The 19,564-nt window shown below is 42.5% G+C and overlaps 1 protein-coding gene across 1 annotated transcript in view; it reads right to left on the bottom strand.

Moving 5' to 3' along the window:
- The window catches only part of GABRR2 (gamma-aminobutyric acid type A receptor rho2 subunit), a 35,113-nt gene extending 16,712 nt beyond the window's left edge, over positions 1-18,401 (bottom strand). The window contains exons 1-3 of the mRNA XM_027896287.1: positions 18,111-18,401; positions 10,066-10,172; positions 938-1,005 (exon numbers count right to left, since the gene is read on the bottom strand). Of these exons, the coding sequence (XP_027752088.1) occupies positions 938-1,005; positions 10,066-10,172; positions 18,111-18,298 (363 nt within the window). The 5' untranslated portion in view covers positions 18,299-18,401. The remainder of the gene's footprint in view (positions 1-937; positions 1,006-10,065; positions 10,173-18,110) is intronic.
- Positions 18,402-19,564: the final 1,163 nt, after the last annotated feature.

Here is a 19,564-nt window from a genome sequence, read left to right as displayed (position 1 = left end):
ACTCCTTGTGGGGGTCATTCCCTGTGCTGGACACCTCCCTCCTACACACCTCATTGCATGCATACCCCCAAACCCTCTCTTTTAATATCCAGGCAGCCAAGCTCCCATGTTTAATCCTAGAACATTGAATAGTTTGGGTTGGAAGGGACCTTTAAAAGTCATCTAGTCCAACCCCTCCAAAATGGGATGAAGACGAAGATGTTATTGCACCACAGTAAAAACAACTGAAGCTAAAGCTCTTCCTTTGTGTTTTGTCTAGACCATAGAAGATACCCAAGAACAGGGAGGAAAAGGCAGAAGGAGGAAGGAACTAAGAAGCTTCTTCTCCTCTGTTCCTCTTTCCACTTCCCTTTCCAGTGTTTTTATTCCATTTCCTACACTAAAAAACAGAACAAAACAAACCCAACAAAAAAAAACCAAACCAAACCAAACCAAAACAAAACAAAAAAAAAACAAAAAAAAAACAAAAAAAAAAAAACAAACCAAAACACAAAACTAAACCAAAAAATACACAAACCCCCACAAAACCCCAAAGAAACAACATCCCCCCCCAAATATGAACATTCATGTGAACTCAATGAATGGGAAGGAAAGAAAAGGAAGAAAACTCCTGCAGCAGTTTATTTGAACTTCACCTTATACCTTCCTACCTTCATATGGAGCTGTTTGTATTTTTCATTGTGATAGATCTTTCATAGCACTGATTATTCTCCCATTCAAGGTTGGTTTTTTTCCTTCATGCTTTTAATCTTTAACTGGAGATACAGAGCCTTTGATCACCTGGTTTTATCAAGTCTGCTTCTGAATATCAGTATCTTTGAATTTCACATATGCTGCTATTACTTTGATCTGACCAGTAATTTGAAGCCCACAGGTTGCAGGTGGGAATGGCATTTTATGACTAGAAGTAATTGAGGCTTAGAAGAGGATTACATACCATGTCAACTTCAGAAATACTGTCCAAGCTTTCAACTTGCACATCCACCCCAACAGGAATTGCAGGGCCTGAAAGAGAAGGAAATTTAGATATGAAAATAACTGGTCTTTCATATCATCTGCATTTAATTAGCATTATAATGTGCAAAACATTTCTGAACTAATGTTGTACACTTCTGTCAATGGCTCTTTATGAGGGGGCTGGGGTAAGAGTCAGTGAATAACTGTGTAAGGCCCCTTTTGAAACATTTATTATCTTCCCCTTGGCATATACTGCAATGTTGACACTCTGCCCAGTTAATCCAGAGCTTGGATGAAACATTTGCATATGTTTTTAAAAACTGAGTGATCCTGTCTTAAATTTTAGGCTTTTATGAACAAATTTAGCTCCAAGAAGAGGGGACTGAGATGAAAAAAATGGCAAGCAATGAACACTTCCTTGAAGGTTTCTCATTTTTTACCAAAAAGACAAGCTATATTAATCTCTCAAGAGCCCATCACCATTTGTATGACTCACTGATGATATTACTAGTTTTCCACAGCAGCTTCAAAATTAGCAACCAAAGAATTCAGAGAGTAAATAAGAAGAAAAAGTCCCATAACAAATGCACACTATTCTATTACTAGAAAACTTGCACCAAAACCTCACTGAAGACTGATTCTCATTAATGACCAGGACCTGCTCAGGTTACTCGATCCCCCTAGGGTGCCCTCATGCAGCTTTTTCCCATTTCTCGTGGTAAGTGCCTACAGAGACGTGCACACCAAGCACAACTCACCAGGGCAGGTCAACAGGAACTGCTGGGGAACGGTCCAGGTGGATCCATTGCCACCTTGTGCTCTCGGTGTGTGGAACACACTGATGAGCCGATCCAGCCTATCTCCAGCCTGGGCGCTGCCAGTGAGACAGACTGTGCTAAAGGAAGCAGAAGCTCTGCAGACACGTCTGGGACTTGCCCAGCAGAAATGAATTTTCCAAGGACCATATAGTGGCCTCCATGAAGATTTGTGAAGATTTGCAAAGTTTTTCAGCACCTAGATTTTCAATCCCATTAGCAGTCAGATGGTATGTAAGAGGCACCACAACCCCTTGGTAGAGTCAGACCCACACATAGCAGGGCTGGCTGCATGAATGAATTTAGCTAGAGTAGCATCTTCTCTGAGACCACAACCAAGCTCTGAATACACCATGAGCCTGACAAGACAGCAGAAATGGTGTTCTGAGAAAGCAGGGCACTTTTGCAAGCTGCCATCCATCTTGCTCCGGTACTTGCTGCAGCTTGTACACATTCTCACACATCTTCAGGGCTTTTGAACACAGCCTTAGGTTTGTCTCTAAATGGAGGAGAAAGCAGAACCAACTCAGCTTCAGTAAGGAAAGGCTAGTCACCATGTCCATGAGACAAGCTGCAACTGGCCCTAGTACAGGTTTGGTAGGGCTCTGATAAGCCAGCCTCACCAAATTACAGTAGAGCATGCTGATGGTGACACTGTCCCCCTCCCTCATGCACAGTTCCAGGCTGTTGTGCCCACACCCTCCATCAGTGGCTGTGCTGGGTACAGGCACCCTGAAGCAGAACCAGGCTTCTCAGAACCACCAATTCCAATTTAAGTGACTGTTTCCCCAGCAATGGAGCTGAAACATGGCTAATCAGCACTCCCAGATGCTCACAAACACTTATATGTCACAGTCAGACACACAGTTTTGCACTTCATACATCAAAAAAGTTGCCAGCAAGCATTTGCAACCGAGAGAAAGAATTTCTATATAGCATCCCTCCTGCTCAGTAAAACATGTTTTGGCTTGTTTTTCTAAACAAGGTAGCAAAAAGCGCTTTATGTGTGGTGACAACAAGCATCTGTTTGTAGCCAACTTTTGGAGAGTTTTTTTGCCTTTTTGCCTTTTTTTGTTCAGATGCCATACCAAAGTCATACAGGGTGAAGAAGAGTCATACATCAAGAAGAGCCTGGGTGGTAATTCAAATACTTATCTATTTGCTTAATGTCTTTAAATACCTAATACCTCTTCAGTGGGGTTATGTTTGTGACACTTAACTTGGGCCTCTGCTACAGCAAGGCTCAGTGCTCAGAGAAAGTCTCTTCAGAAAGGTTCCCCAGTCCAGCACAGTCAGGGCAGGCACAAGGATGCCCCCAGCACTGCCTCTGTCTTTTACTGGAGAAACCACGTGTAATTAATATTACTTATTGTCATATTCAGGTGGGGACACTGCAGTAGTGCCCACAGTGCTCCCAAAAAGCCGTGTCATGGTAGGCAGGGTGCTAATGGAGAAGACATGGTCTCTGCCAGGATGGCTTCACTGTGCAATCAGGTTGTGCCAGAACAGGATGGCAGTGGCTGGCTGCGGCCCTTCCCACTGCGGCTCCCTGGTGCCGAGGGGCTGTGGGCCCAACACATGCTGGGCAGCCCCCCACAGCTTCCAGACTGCAAGAGAGACTCTCAGTGTCTGAATCCTTAATTTAGTCTCGATTCAGGAAATCAACACCCACCCGAAGTCTATTTACTGCAATTTCTATGCTTGTCTGAAAAATAATCACAGATTTCAAACAAACAAACAAACAAACAACAAACAAATAAAACCCAAACCCATAAACATAAGAACACTGCCAAGCTGGCATATGTCCTGCTCTCCTTCTCCTTCCCTATCCACTCTTGAAGATAAAAGACTGTCCATGTTCTTTTCTTTGTTCATGTTCCTGCATCAAATGCTCAATAACCAGCAGTTACCTCATTGCAAGGACAAAACCTACAGTTCGGTCTGGACCTGCCATAAAGCTTTATTAAACCCAAAATAAAGGGTGTTCTATGTTAAGCTGGATGGTCTAGAAAGCCCTTGAGAGAAGAGGCAGTGTTTAGGTGTCTGGTAGATCAGTGAAACTGAGGAAGCAGTGCTACTTTGCTCGAAGACTGCAGTCCAGCAAAGCTTTTCTGCTCATAGTTTAGAGTCTCTGAAAAGTATCAGCCAAATTCATGGAATTATTCAAATTAAACAAGTATTTACAGATCAAGGTGTAGAGGCAACTTGTATAAACTTCAACTAGAGCATTTCTTCCAGAAACAGCAAACACGTCAACATTTATCATCCCCATCATTGTCCACAGAAATATCTTGCAGAACACAAATCCTAATTCAGCAGGACTGATACAACCAGAAAACAAATGCTGGACTCTTATAGCTTCATAAAAATCACAGGCTTCTACTTACAACACAGAAATGAACCAATAAAGAATTCCCCTTGCACCTTAAACACAGAACAGTGGCAGCTTCCAAGTAAGCTCAAGAGACTCACGCAGTCATTAGCAAACGTGACAATATAAAAATTGAAAATGGAAAATAGGAGATTTTCCTTTTCAAGGAGATATTTGTGTGTAGAGAGAGGATTTAAGTGACCTGAAGCACAGACTGAGGCTGATGGGAGTGCTTCTGCTTTCTCCCTTTATTGGACAGTATCCATTAGGCCCACAGTTTCTGCATAGGGTTTACATATAACGTGATGGAGCATCCTTGCAACTTCTCACTGTAAAGGTACTGCATTCTGAAAATGAATTCACATTTGGAATCCACTCACAGACATACTCCATGCTTTATTATTGTAAATTCCTGCACATCACTGTGCACTGTGCACTGCCTCAAATCAAACTTTGATATTGAAAAGATACTTAGGAACCAGCCTGTAAAGGTGTTTGTAGCTTCATGTGTTTATTCATGTATTCCTTTGCTGAGTTCACAACATGGTGTGCTGAGAATCAGTGGCAAGTGTTCCCTCATTTCTTTTTCCCCTGCAGTAAACTGCTCTGTTTTGGGACCTACTCTTCAGTGAAAGCCACCTCACATTCAGCTTAGGTGCTGCACATAGAAAAGGTGGTGTTCAGAATACCTTCACGGAAAAACCACCTTTCATCTGCATTCAGTGGTTGTACAAGGAGAACAGATGGACACAAAAAAAAAAAAATCTTCATTTTGGGTGGGTTCTGACACAAAAAAGAGTTTGTGGCTTGTGTCACCTTGCAGAAGCTCCAGTTTGAATATCAAACTATGCCCTAGGTTGAATGGGATGCCTGGCCTAGGGCTAACCTGTCCAGAGAACCCAGGAGGTTTCCACAAGTCCTGTTCAGGAATGACTTCAGAAGATGCCCAACACTAAATTCAGTTGCACCCCAGTCTCTGCACCTAAAAACACTCACTGAGAAGCAGCATGAAATCTTCAAAGGCTGAGTCATTTCCCAGTCAGAACTGGGTACAAACATAGTTTTTATTTCTGAACGCTGGAGCAGGCTTTGGAAGATAGGGAAGAGCATGCTACCATGAAGATGCCTGAAGTCAGTTTTCCACCCAGCTCTGAGACTAAAGCTTTATGACATCTCTTTATTTTTTTCTCTTTGGCAGTGCTTTCAAAGGCCCATTGTTTCCCTCTGAGACAGTATCTTCGTTCGCTCATGTATCTTTGGAGGAGTGAGGCAGATGTAGGCCCTGGGATAAAAATATCTACGTGGGAAATGAGTAGGTTTGAGACTTCTTTACTGACAGACATCTCGTGCACACCCAGGGGGGCTGCAAACATCCATAAGAGATCCCATGCCTGCAAGCTGCAAAACCAATTCTCAGTGTATCTCCACGTGTGTGTGTTCCTATACATATGTATTTACTTTTTAATAAATGTGTATATGAATGGGACCTCTTAGATGTGGGCAGCTTCCAGGCAGCCACCACCAGGATATGTTCATTACCTGCCTTGTGATTGCAGACAGCTTCGTTCTTCTGCACCTCACTGACAGCTTTTCATTAGCAGAGAAGCAAGTTTTATTCCGGCCCTTGATCGTAACGCTAAGTGAACTACTTATGCCTTATTTACCCCACCATTCATCCATCCTGGCAAAAATACTGCCCAGAAAGTGAAGCAAGGACCAGCTGAAGTTAGGCTGCTAAGCTACAAGCAAATATAATAAAAGTAAAGCATTAGGCTAGTCCTCAGCAAAGAAGATACAGCTATTTTAAGTATCAACTAAAGCTGCTTATTCATGGGCTCCCTGTAAAATATGAGATGTCATAGATGAAACGCTTAAAATGGGTGTTTAAGGAAGGCAGCAAAACAAACATTTACATAATCTTTAAAAATTAATAATAGTAAATAATACCTGAACATCTGCTAGCTAGAACAAGGTCACTGACATGGAGATAACTCCCCAAGGGTCAGAAACCCTGCAGTCTCTTTTAGCTTATGGAGGCTCTCTTTGACCATCAACAAAGCGTCTGTACCCAATCGCCTGTCTCTAATGGGCTGGGAGCAGGCAAGACAACCATGCTTATTGGGCTGTTAATAACACAACTTACACAACATTTGTTTGCTCACTTGCTCTTTACAAAGGTACTTCTTCTTGGAAAACCTTTCAGCTTTCTCTAATGTTGGGTTTTTTTGTTTCATTTCACCTTGCATAACCCCATCCTGCTGTGCCCAGTGGTCACAGCTGTGTTGGGCTGGCAGCTTGCTGACTGTCCTCTGCAGACCAGCGAGAGTCCCCATGGCCACCATTAAGCAGGTCACACCCCAACCCCTTTTTCACTTAAAGTTCAATAGTGAAGTTGTAAACTGGTCCACCAAACTTGGGGACCATCACGTTTACAGTACTGGGCTTCTCTTTAGTCTAATGTCACTCACAATTTCCTCATTATATTATTTACGTTTTCCATAATTGAAGTACCTTTCCCACCTGCATCACAACATCACAAGCCCAGTGCAATGCCACAAGGCTGGAACCTCTACTAGACCATGGTGCTCGAGCTGCTCTCAGAGAAGGTCTTAGAGCAGCGACCGGACACAGCCACATGCCATCCCAGAGGCTCCTCCTCTCTGCTTCCACAATACAAAAACCTTTTTATCCTACGCAGGTCAGACCACATCAGTTTGACTGACATTGCCACAGCAAAAAAACTGGAAGGACTCACAGTGCATGACAAATCACTGTGGCTGCCTGACGAATCACATTACAGATGGAAATATGAGGATTGCCTCTTACCAGATTTTTTCCCATCAAGTTTATCATCTGTCACTAAAAATACAATGTACAATTCTGCAGGGGTGCAAGAAGTTGTAGCACCCTCTATCTCCATGTAAACCATGCTTTCCAAGGTTGGAGCCTCAATGAAACTGTTTCCGTGCTTTGTTCCTTATCACATGCAACTTCAGCACAGTTTTGCTAATCCCACACCTTTGTCCCAAGAAACTTTGGAAATTAGAGAGGTTTTAAGCAAATATTAAAAAAACACCATGTTTTTCCTTTATAAATAAAGGCACCTTCTCAGTAAAGGCTGTTAGGATACTTCTCAATTTTATAAATACTAGTCCAAAGCTTTTGTCTCTAGAAGTATCTTATGCTGTGATGGGAGTTAGCATGGGAAAACAAGACGAGAGGGAGATTAAAATGTAGTTACATTAGCGCTGGAAGAGTGACTCTGTAATTATGTATGTATGCTTGGTGTGATGTGCACGAAAGTGTTCCTCACAGGCTCTGTGATACTGATGAACATAGTAAAGACTGGATCTGCTTCCAGACATATAGTGCAGGGGTGCCACTGAGCATCAAAACCTAAACCATCAGCACAACAGAATAAATCCCCACAGCTTCCCCCAAAACACAGACATCATGCCCTGACGTATGTCCAGTTAGGGGAAAAAAGTTTTAAAAATCACTGTGTCTCCACAGCTATCTCCAGTTGAGTCATGGGAAGGAGTCCAAATCTCCTCCCAGAGAAGCCCTGTCATCCCACCCTATCAGACTCAGGAGCCAGCAGGTTGTTTGTCCAGAGTGGTAACAGCTGCAGAGAGGACAGATTGGCAGGCTCCGATCTTCCAGTTTGTCCACATTAGGCACTCGGAAGTCATCAGCCAAGCTCCAAAAACTGAGGTTGGCTTAAAAAAAAATAAATCTGAAAACTTAACACAGCAGCCTCTGAGCTTATAGCAGGGCAGGGCATACCTGACATTTAGGGAGGCACATACACTTCAGTGAACTCACTCAACAGAACAGAGTCTCTGCTTCTCAGTGTCCAGTCTGATAAGGAACTTGAAGCATAGCAAATCAGCAATCCCTCTTCATGTGTGTGAAACCACACAGCTGCCTATCCACCTTCAGAACACAACATACTAGTGAGAGAGATCAGTGAAGTGTTGATCAAAATCAGTGAATTGTTGATGCCACCATTGGAAGTCTTCAAGGTCAGGTTGCATGGAGCTTTGAGCAACCTGGTCTAGCAGAAAGTGTCCCTGCTCATGGCAGGGCGTTTGGAACCAGGTGATTTTTAAGGTCCTTTCCAACACAAACCATTCTGTGTTTCTGTGGCAAAGCACTGCTGTGCCAGGCAAGCTGTGTGGGATCACCACTATCCATGAAGGAGCAGCATGCCAACAAAAGAAAGCCAGACTGAAGGCACTGGACATCCAGCCAATGCCTCACAGGTCCAGGCTTTGTGGACAGAAGACTGAAAATAAAGAAGCCTTGAAAGTCAGGTAAAGAAAACAAAGACCAATAAATGAAAAAACAAGGGGTTAAGCCAACAGGGCGGTTGGCTGGACATTCCTGACAGTGACCATCTTGTCCTGGAATCAGGAGGATACAGGTGAGTTCCTGAAACCAATCTCATGTCTCCCTGGTACTTTCATTTTTCGGAAGTCAGGTTCCTTCCCAAATCCACTCTGCTGAAAGGTTCACCTTCCCAAAGAAGCAGCCTGGCAGGAAAGGCCTGCCAGGCCTTATCTCCCTTTCCCTAACCAGAGACTGGTGCAGCAGTACCACTGGGGTATCACCTGCTCCATCTGGAGCAGGTGGAGGACCTGAGAGCAGCTCATACAGCATCATTTTTACCGCTGATTCATAAAGGAGCAGGAGCAGGTTTCATAGCCATTGTCTCTAGAGCCAGCTCCCAGACCTCAGCCCTGAGCCTCAGCTGCACCCCATGGTTTGTCAGGTGTATTCACACCAATCCCAAGGAGATCTGCCTATGCTCCACCCAGAGGGCAATTTAAGGCAAATTCTTCAACCCCAGAAACAGCAGATCAAGATTAGCACTGATTAGCAAAAGAAGTTTTACCTCCAGTGGTCAGGCTGGACTGCAACTTGCTAGTGAGTAATGGTGGGGGGCAGGCAAGAGTCACTGATGATGACACATTTGAACTTTGGAGTCTGGAGATATACACATATAAATTGTGAGAAGGGGGACAGCTCTGTGCTCTTAGAACAGCACATCTGCACTGTGGGGAGAGAAACAACTTCCAAGTCACACCAGGGATAAGCAGGTCCAAGAAGCTCCGTTCTACAGATGAGGTGCAAAAGACAAAACACCCGTGTGTCTCACTGGACAGGGAGAGGTAGCACTTCACCCTAGATGGCCAATTGACAAAGGATGCAGTATTAGCCATTCAGTGAAAACTACAGAAAACTGTCCTGAGCTCTGAAGGGGCTTGGCTATTGGTCAAGAAGAGGGTTTTCCGTACTGGTATTCCAGCACATTTTCATTCAGGTACTCTCTTACCTCTGCAGTAGTGAGCCTAAAAAGGTCAACCAAGGACGTTCCTGTAACTGGGTGTGACAGAAGGCAGAAGTGAAGGACACAGGGGACTCTTCTCCCACTCCTTTGGTTGCTTTAGAGAGTTTGAAACACGATTTTGTCTGGATGAAAGTACTCAATTTTCTCCTAGCAAGGATGGGATGTGATCCACCTAATGAGTTCTTTATTTTGCAATTTGGTAACATCAGCTGAAAAGCTCACTGAAACTTCACAGCTACAAGTGAACACTAAAACCTGCAGTTTATTCCTCTTCTCAGTAGAGTAAAACACTTACTGTCAGGGTCCATCCTGAGCTCTGGGGAATGACAGCCAAAAAAAGCCAACACCAGCAACAGGAAGGAATGTAGGAACTGTACAGAGCACAGAAGGCTACACGATGAGCATAAGGCCTCTCTGAATTGCCACCCAAGTCCCTTCCCTCCACACTAATGCATTTGGCCAGAGGTTTGGCGTTTTGCTGGTTTCTTTTCAAATGAGATGGTTAATTAGATAATTAGATTGTTTTTAATTAAATGAACACGAAAACAAGAGAACCATTTTATTCTCACCTCCAAAAGCTGGCCTCATGGTGAAGTCATGTTCATCAACTCTGAGAAGCTGCTCTGTCTTTCCTTTCCAGGCTTTGGTCAAGTCATGATTCTTCTTAAAGATGTGACTGCAAAAGACAGCAATAGCATTGGTCCAATGTCTCCGTGCCTGAGCTGCAGCCAACTTCTGCCGGCCCAGTTTTGGACCTGCAGGAGCAGCAGCTTTGGAGGCACAGTGCAAGGGAGGGAAGCAAGTAGGCTGCCAGCACCACAGCATAGACACAGAGCCGCCTTTCCACAGCACTTTGTGACCCCACAGGTGCCCTGCTGTCTCTGCCCCACTCCAAGGTGGACACGGTGCTCCCTCCACCCCAGACACCGTGGCTCCCCCGGAGGCACAAGGCTCAGAGCACAGCATCCCATGGAGGAGCTGGGATGCAGCAAATCCCGTGGCTCAGGGCAAGCAACAGCAGAAGCAGCTGGCTGCCCCACATTACCTGGCCAGGATTTGGCCAGGTACCAAGGAACAGGGTCATGAGAAAGCTCTTTTCGATGGTGGTCACGCAATGTCATACACTAGACTGAGACCATCTGCTCCATGAACTTCAGTTCAGTGCCAGCAGTTTGTGTGGACAGAGGGTTTGCTTTGTCTCCTGGCTTTCAGCAATAACAAAACCACTTCATTCCTCCCTTCAACAGCAGGAAAAGAGGAGTTTTAGCTAAAGAATTCTGCAATCCTTCACTTTTCTGAATATTAAGGTAGGAAAAATTCTAACCTTTTATTTGATACATTATATGATAACAGTAGAACAAGGATGTCAACAAACCCCTCAGAAAAGTGCAAGATAGTCACTAAAATCGTGTTAGGGGATAACTAACCAGCAGACAAACATACATTTCCGGAAGAAAATCCAGATCAGCATCCCTGGCTGTTCTGCAGTGGTGCAGGATGGAGCACTTGGACCATTAAGGTTCCTCAACCCTTTGCTCTGGACATAAGATCTGACAAAGTTACAAATGTTGCTGCAATGAGCTGTTTGTCAGTAACTTACTAAAAGTAATAATGATAAAGAGAAAGAACTTTATACAAAAGTGTTCAGATTCCTTTGCCTGTGTGGAAGAAATATTACTGAAAATAAAGAAAAAAAAAACTTGGAGAAAAAATAAAGAGACTACTTAGGCTTAAAATCTTGGTAAAAAATTCTGGGTTTACAAAACAGTCACCACACTCATAAGCATGGCTGTGGAAAGTGATGTGCTTGGCCTCGTTAAAATACAAAACGTGATGAGTGTGAGGCAAAGGGAGCAAAAAAATCATAAATCACAAATCAGAAGAAAAGTTTCCCATCAGAGCACTCATTTCAGGAAAGAAACTAAGAAACCTAGGGGGTGTTGATATCTCCTGCTAACATCAATAACCCATTTACTTTAATAAGGAGGTGAAAAGGAAGCAACAGAATTTGAAAATAAAAATGTCAAATGGATTATTTGAGGGGATATAACCCCTTGTGCTCCAGGACACATGCTACATAGAAAACGTTGGACCCCTCTCTCATCACTTCGGGCTCCTGTTTCAGCCAGGATGCCACAGCCTCTCTCTCCCTGCTGGCTGTGAGAAAGAGCCAGCTGGAGCAAGCGTGCTTGGCACAGCTGCATTAATGGTTACCTAAAAGCAGGGTGTCAAACCAAGCACAGACAGTAATGGGAATGGTTGGAGGCAAAAGTTTAGCTTTTAACTGCTTGCTGCAGGGGGGAAACTTCGCTTCCCTGCAAAGGTTAGGGCTGCTGCCAAAGTGCTCCGCTTTGCCATCCGCAGTACTGCCCCTACGCCTGAAAAGCTGGAAGTGGGGAAGCAGGATCTCCCTGTGTCTGCTTGATTTTAATTATCAGGGAAAGGCCAAAGTACCACTGAGTGTTCAATCAAGTCTCTCTCCTCAAAGAATGGGGAAAAAAAAATCTAATTAAAAATCCAATAAAACTTTGGATTGCCCTCTGTATGAGGAATTAGTATGGAAAACCCTGGCAGTATTACAGTGCCATCTTGTAAATCGATGGCTCAGCCTCACTGAAATGCTGTGCTTTGATCAATTCTTTTAAAAATCATCAAACAGCAAAGAGCACACAGGAGAGCTGCTGAGAACAGTCTGTGGCCACAGAGGCTTCAGAGGGCTGAGGAAGGAAACAGGTTTTCAGGCACTTCCTTAGACAGGGGTTGCATTTAATAGTATTTAATCACCAGTTCATGCCCAATCCTTCAGGTATATGATGGACTCTCCGGCAGGTACCCCACACCACCCCCATCACTGACTGGCATGGGGAGCACATCGTTACCTGCAGGAAAGGTGGCAGCAGCTGCCAGTGCTTCTGCAGAGCTGGAGGATGCACTGAATCCCGCTGCCCATCGGGCGCCTTTACTGACAATCTGATCACCGCTATCCCAGAAATCCTCCCCGACGTATTTATGGTCTTTAGCATTTCTGGTTACAGATTTCTCAGGATTTCTTCCAGCTTTATGCTCTCTCTGCAGTTCATCGCTACTCATTTAAAGCCACCCATCACCTCATCTCTTTTTTTGCCAAGTTATTCATATATCATTTTACTGCTGTTTGTACTTCGTTCAAAGGGGATGAATTTGATAAATATGACTTTTGTGAGGAATTGCTCCTGTTTAGAGAGGAGAGAAGGGAACAGGTATCTCACTGAGCTTCAGTAAAAACATCTCTACTATTGCTCTATTTTTTTTAATATATTTTCCTTTCCAGTCAATTTTATTCAGAATTGTTCTCAAGTGCATGAAATGCTTCTTATATTGCCAAATATATCAAATTAATTATTGATGGCATGAGAAATTACAGATAACAGCTCAGCAGGACTCAAAAAAGTGGGTATCTATGCAGACATTCAGATTTTTCAGAGCAAGATAAAAAAGCTTATCAAATTGGAAACAGTCCTCATGCCATAGGGTGTAAGGCACAGGCTAAGTGGTGAATGTGAAAGCAAATGTGATCCTCATCATGAGCATGGCGCAGTTGTTGGCAGCCAGAGTCTGTAAGGTGTCTGCACCCTCCTCTGGGAAATTCAGCATTGTCTTTGGTCACAAGGTGGTATCTCATGGTCATGGGATCTTGGTTCCAATTACCTCTTGGGATTCAGATAAGTATTGCTACAGTTTCAGTGAAATCTTACCTCACTTCAGTATATTCCCTGGGGGAAAAAAAAAATCCCGAAATGCATTAGCTGAAGGCGTCATTTACTTTATGTATCAGCCACAGTGAGCTGGAGGAGACCCGCACACTGTGTAAACCCAGCATCAAGAAAGTCTCAAACCTCCTGTTTTTCCAATCAAATAAGCATGTGACTGCTGCAAAGATCTCCTAGAAGCTAAATGAAAAACAGAAGGTAAAAGAACATTTGTGACTGTCACAACAACTAGCTCACTCCTAGGTGAGCATTCCAAATTTATGGTCTCCACTGTGCTGTGAGTGTATCCCACATGGATGTGTATCTGTAATTTTAATGTACATGGATCACATGGGATCGGATGCAGCTAAGAAATTTCTGAAAAGTTGGAAACCTCAAGGTCCTCGATTTTTTCAGCCTCTTTCCATTACCTGTCAGGGCCAACAATTCAAGTGCTTGAGAAGCCCTCGCTGCCCAAGAAGCCCTGGTATCTCCACAACAAGGCAGGTCTATCTTGGTTTGCATGAATGGCCATCCCACTGCTTCAAGAGTCCCAAGGGAGAGAGACTCTGTTGCCCAACTTCTGGATTTAACACTTAACTCATCAGTAGGTTTACGCCCAAAGCAGGAAAGAAGGTGACTTTCCTTGCCAGCTTTCTAGAAAAACTAAACCAGACTCTGGAAAACGATGACACAAGGTCAAAGGGTGTGCACAATCACTGCTATCCTACGCATTCTCTCCCTGCTTTTGTTTCACTGCTGTGATGCTGCAGTGTTGGGGAAAAGATCCCAGGAGACATCAAACCTCGCACAGCTAGAGGTTCTGCAATGCCCTGGAATTGAGTCCCAGACGAGCAACACACTTGCAAAAAATGTTTATCAACATTTTAATCGCTGAGCCACTTACTCAAAATTTTCTGAGAAACCACCCTAAGCAGAAGGATTCTGCAGGGGCTGGGAGGTACCACAGGCTAGAGGACAATGTCTGCATTATCTGGTTGAAAAATGTGATTAAAAATGCAGCTCTGCAAGGAAGCAGAGGGAAGGCACTGCCAGCAGCAGCAGTTTTGGCAGGGATCACTAGATAAGTTCACTCCAGTGGACTGCTGTTTGGAAAAACAGTCTGTGTGTGCTGAGCCTTGTGCTGCCGCGCCCTGAGGGTCGTCTTCTGCTTCTGGGTCCCAAACTGGGACTTGCATGTAGCATACCCTGAAAATTGCATCCCTAATGAGATACTCCAAATCACTGACCACTTCCAAAAATCTTGGCAGGAAGTCTTTAGCTAACAAAAGCTCAAAGCCACTCCTATTCCAAAGGCACAATGTTTCTGCTGATGGAAGCATGAGGCTTCGCACAGCTGGTAGGAGAGAGGAACAGGCAGGCTTTGAGCTGGGTGGGTGTAGGTTGCTGAAAACACTGCATTCACTGGCACAATCCAGGTGGTAAACTGAGTTCTCAATTTATGCAGAGCAATACACATTACCAGAAACATTATCAGCAATTTTCATACAGATATAAATATTAACAAAAGTAGAAATTCTCAGAGCTTCTTTTTCTCTGAGTGGAAATTCAGTCCAGATAATCCAGAAGGACTGCCAGCATTTGTTTGCAGTTCCTGAGAGGCAGCCACTGCCAAGCTACTGAAGAGTACCCCAAACTCTTTCAAAAACTCAGTGTTGGACATTCCAGCAGCACTTGCTTGGCACTTACAGTAAGGTTGATGTGCTGAGGAAGCTCCAAGCACAGATCCACACACTGTGTACAAGCCAGTAGTACTCATAGCAAATCGGACATGCCCTGGCAGCATTAGCCTAGACTGTGTACCCAGCTCTCTGGCAAATCCCATCCCCATGGCAGCAGAGACCACTCAACACATACACTGTACCTTTCCACACTTACACCGTGTCTTTCAGCACCAGTCTCTTGTCCCTCTCTGGAAATTTATTCCCCGGTGCACAGGTAAGGCAGGGGCCAGCCTGCCCTGCCCAGAAAGTAACCCAAACTCCGACAAAAGGCTTTGCTTTGAGGTTCATTTATCACTTGATTTTTCCAAACAAAATGAAATGCAAAAATTTTTAACCAACATTTTGGTTACCTATGAGCCCTTGGTTTTGTGCACCCTTTGCCAGCTTGCAAATCAGCAAGAATGCCCTCAAATTCACACAAACCACTGATATCCTTCGGTTTCGCAATATAAGTGGCAGAGACAGTAGACCCTGGAAAACATGAAAAACTACTAAAAAGTACAAAGCCAGGACCCGCTACTTGATGAGCACAGATTAATTTCCCATGCAAAGCCTGGGCTCTCCAGAGCATAACATGAAGCTGCACTGGGCAACTATCAGGGCCAGCGAAGCACAGAAACAGTTATTTCTTTAAGTTATACCTCAATTTGTAGAAGAGGAGGTGTGCTATCAGTGAGGTGAGGGATGCAGAAGCAAGAAAATATTAAATGCAACACAGCTTCTAATTAAGCAAGGATTATCCTTTCTGCACACTGAGCAAGAGACCACTCATCAAAAAAAAAGTAACATGTTACAGTTCAGTGTTAACACAAACCGAGGGGAGTAATTGAGGGTGCAGAGGCAACCCTTAACTTGGAATTTCTTGATTTGGTTCCTAACCTGACTCTCCCATATTCCTTTCCCATAAGGCACAGGCTCAAGCACTTCCCTGCTTAACCTTGGCAGACAAGTGTCTCGGCACCTGAGTGAGCGGCTACCCCGAGCCCTCAGAGCTCTGGGGGTAAGGACCTCTATACAGCGTGAAACTCTATACAATGTTCAAGTGATAAACTACAGAACTGAAGGTGTTCTGCACTTGCACAACCCCAGCCATCTTCCTGAAGTCAATACAAAGATCTTTGATCAGGCTGATTTATCCCCTTAATGGATACAAAATATCAAACTTATCAAATGTAGATTCCCAAATATGGGAACATGTTTTTCTTGATTGTTATGTTTACTGTAAAATTTACTCTGTTTCTTATGGTAAGTCAGCAAGAGAAATGCTAAGCGGAAAATGTGATGAAATTATTCAAAAAGATCATTGTTTTAATTTTTTTACATGACTGGGAAACCAGCATAAGAACTAGCTTTAGTTTCCTTTTACTAGATGAGCCCACTATTTATTGCTGGTTTAAAGACAACTAAATTTTTTCTATATAACTGGAAATTTAAAATATTAATGACTCCATACACTACTGTTTGTCAGAACATTGCAGAGTTCTTCGCATTAAAAATATCGTTCATATTTGATAGTCTCTAAAAATTCCTTTTATATACTTTTAAATAACCACATCGCACAGGAATTGTATGTGGGGGTGTATGTGTGTATACAAAATATATAATTGTGTGTGTATATATATATATATATATATATATATATATAAAATATAGTTCCTCAGGTTCTACCTGACTGGAAAACTGTTCAAGAAAACCATTACATCACAGAAAACTAAATAGTATCAGTTATTCTTTGCAGTATATTTATAAAAATAATTTTAGCAGTGCTTTGACTGCCACTCTATTACAGCTCACAAAAATAACAGCGCCATAAAAACAGTAAATTATTTTTGCCATGTTCAAATGAAGTGCAAAACTTTTAACCCAGAGAATGGCACTACTTTTGGGCAAAGTCATATTTAAAGAAGGATTTATACGATTCTGTTACTTCAAAGCAAATGATCTCCACTACACACAAGTGGCTGGCAAGGAAATGCTACTGTTGAATCCTGCACAGTCCCCAGAAGGCAGACTTTGAAATATTTTCAGTTATATGAAAGATCTCATTCAACAACTGAGATTCTGTGGAAATCAGTAGTAAAACTTCAGTTGACTTTAGGATTTCAGGATCAAGCCCTGGCTGTTTCAGCTTTATAACATTAACGTCAGTAAAAGCATATGCCACTGTATTTTTTTCAATAACTGGTGTAAATCTGATAGCATATTATGTATTCTTTGCTTCCAATTACATCACATTTATTTGCAAAACATTCAAATAACAACATACCTTATAAATGTTGAGTGTTACACCAAAAAGCCTAATAAAATAAATGAAAATATGAAAGTTTACAGCCATAGTGAGGCCATTTAATAAGATGGATTAACCCAATTTTATTTTTGAGCCCTTCAAACAATGAATAGTCTTGTAAGATATAATTGCCACTGGATGACATAACCACAAAAAAGGATAACATAGTTTGGACAGTCTGGCAGGTTTGGAAGATTATCTTTTCCAATGTAAACCTCCGGACAAATCTCAGCAATGGTAAATCTAATAAACTTTACTAATACCTTTAACTCCTTCTTGTGCCTTTGCTTGACTTTAAAATATATTTTTATATTTTATTAAGATTCCTGGTATTTCTTCAAAACGTATTTTTAATTTTACAATCCCTGTATAACTTTCAGGGTTTATTTTACCATTAATTACCATATTGCATGCTCCCCATCTCCCACTGTTAGAAAATAACAGGCGATTCCAAGTAAGTAGCACAGACATTCCAGCAAGTAGGTAAACAACCTGCTCTTGAAACAGTGCTGAAACGGTATGCACATGTGAACATCTCTATGAACTGCAACTCTGAATTCTCTCAGTAACTTGCATATCTGGCTAAGAATAATTTTACAACAATCCATGCTGAGGTGGTCAACTTCTCTGCAAAACCTGCCTCGCTCAGAGTTAATCAATATGAGCATTAGAAGTGCCCACTTACAGTTAAAACTGATTATATACTCCCAGAGACTGGTATAAAAACATTATCTATAAAGCTCTTTACACACACAATAGGCACAAAGACATCGACAGAGTAGGTTTTTATGTCCGTGTAGTTACGTATTCTTAACATTCCAGGAAAAGAGACACAGTGTTTTAGTAACGCTTACCTCGCCCTCTGCACATCCAGCTGGTTTGTCCACCTCCTCCTCCTGTGTTTTCTGCTTTCCACAAGAAGAACTAAGCAAAAGATTAATAAAAGGAGTTTTGCAAAATAAGGCATCTTGCTGGAAATGGGAGCCGGGAACTCTGCACTCCAATGACCTCCTGTAGAACAAGTCCCCCCGGGCTTAAACATTGAATCAACTCTAATTCCTGCGTCGCGCGTTGGTCGGCGATCAGCGGCAGAAACGCTGCTTTCCCGACGTGATGCTTCCCACAGGCTTCCAGGGGCTTTGCACTCAAAGCTCTTCCCTCATCACTGCCTAATGATTGGCCATTACTCACCAAATTTACCTCATAAACATTTCCACTGGGTCCTAAAGGATACTTACTAAAGCCATTATATAAAGACCCGCAATTCTGCATGCGGCTTTTTCCTCAATCCCCTAATCTCAGTGCTATCCTCCCACCAGACTGTAAAACCAGGCTGTCCCTTTTCATTAGGCATTCCACGTTTTCTGATCCTTTCTCTTTCAACTGGAAAACACCTATGCCACATTTCAGATATGTATCTCATTTGTAAAATCTATGTACTTAGATGCGTTTATAGCAGTTCAGGGTTTATTTTCTGATTTAGTCTGGCTCTTCATGCCATTGAGCATAGAATATAAGCTATTTCCTCTGAAAATGCTGACTTTATTTACTGTCAACTTTTAAAGGACAATTAAAACAGTAACTCCCAATCCGTACATGCAACTGACTTTACATAAAACAAGTTGCCATTAATGTTTTGTTGGTTTTTTTTTAAATGGGTATTTTGCGTAATCAGGTATTTGAACTCCTATCAAAGAAGATTTAAATGTAAATTTTAAAGTTAAAAAGTAGCTACTTCTTTAATCACAAGGAAGAAGCTGTTTACAAAAAAACATTGGAGGCTTATTTCCTCACAGCTCAGCCACAGGACAATGCTGACTGTCTCTCTGTAAGTCAGGAGGGGAAGAGGAGTTGCGTATTGGGGTTTTCTTTTTTTTTTTTTTTAATTTCTAATGAAATAAAAAATTAGGTAAAAAGATATTAATGTATGGACAACAGATTGTTCTATGGCAGAATGTGTAAGTAACTGCTGAACAAATGACATACTTTTGTCCGACCTTCTAAAAAAACCTATTTTTTCATCCTTGTTCCATTGCACCTGCAAACAAGATTATCAACAGCGCACAGAAATGCTAAAAAAGAGGTCAGATTTTGGCTCTTTTAATTTTCCACATCCCCCTTAGACACACAATGGGCTTTCCTTATTTTAGAAATGGTTATAGCTAGTTTAATGTAATATATGCTATAACTAACAAAATCTAGGAAGTTGTATGTAGCTTGATAAATACTTGCTGAGAAACGGGACGAGAATCTCACGTGAGTCAGTGCTATCACATTTGGCAGCAACAAAATGAGAGCTAGCTAAATT

The sequence above is a fragment of the Empidonax traillii genome, unplaced genomic scaffold (genome assembly GCF_003031625.1).
Source record: "Empidonax traillii isolate 1590-97213 ecotype Southwest subspecies unplaced genomic scaffold, ASM303162v1 scaffold491:size805508, whole genome shotgun sequence".
NCBI classification, from domain to species: domain Eukaryota; kingdom Metazoa; phylum Chordata; class Aves; order Passeriformes; family Tyrannidae; genus Empidonax; species Empidonax traillii.
This window is presented reverse-complemented; position numbering and strand designations above follow the sequence as displayed.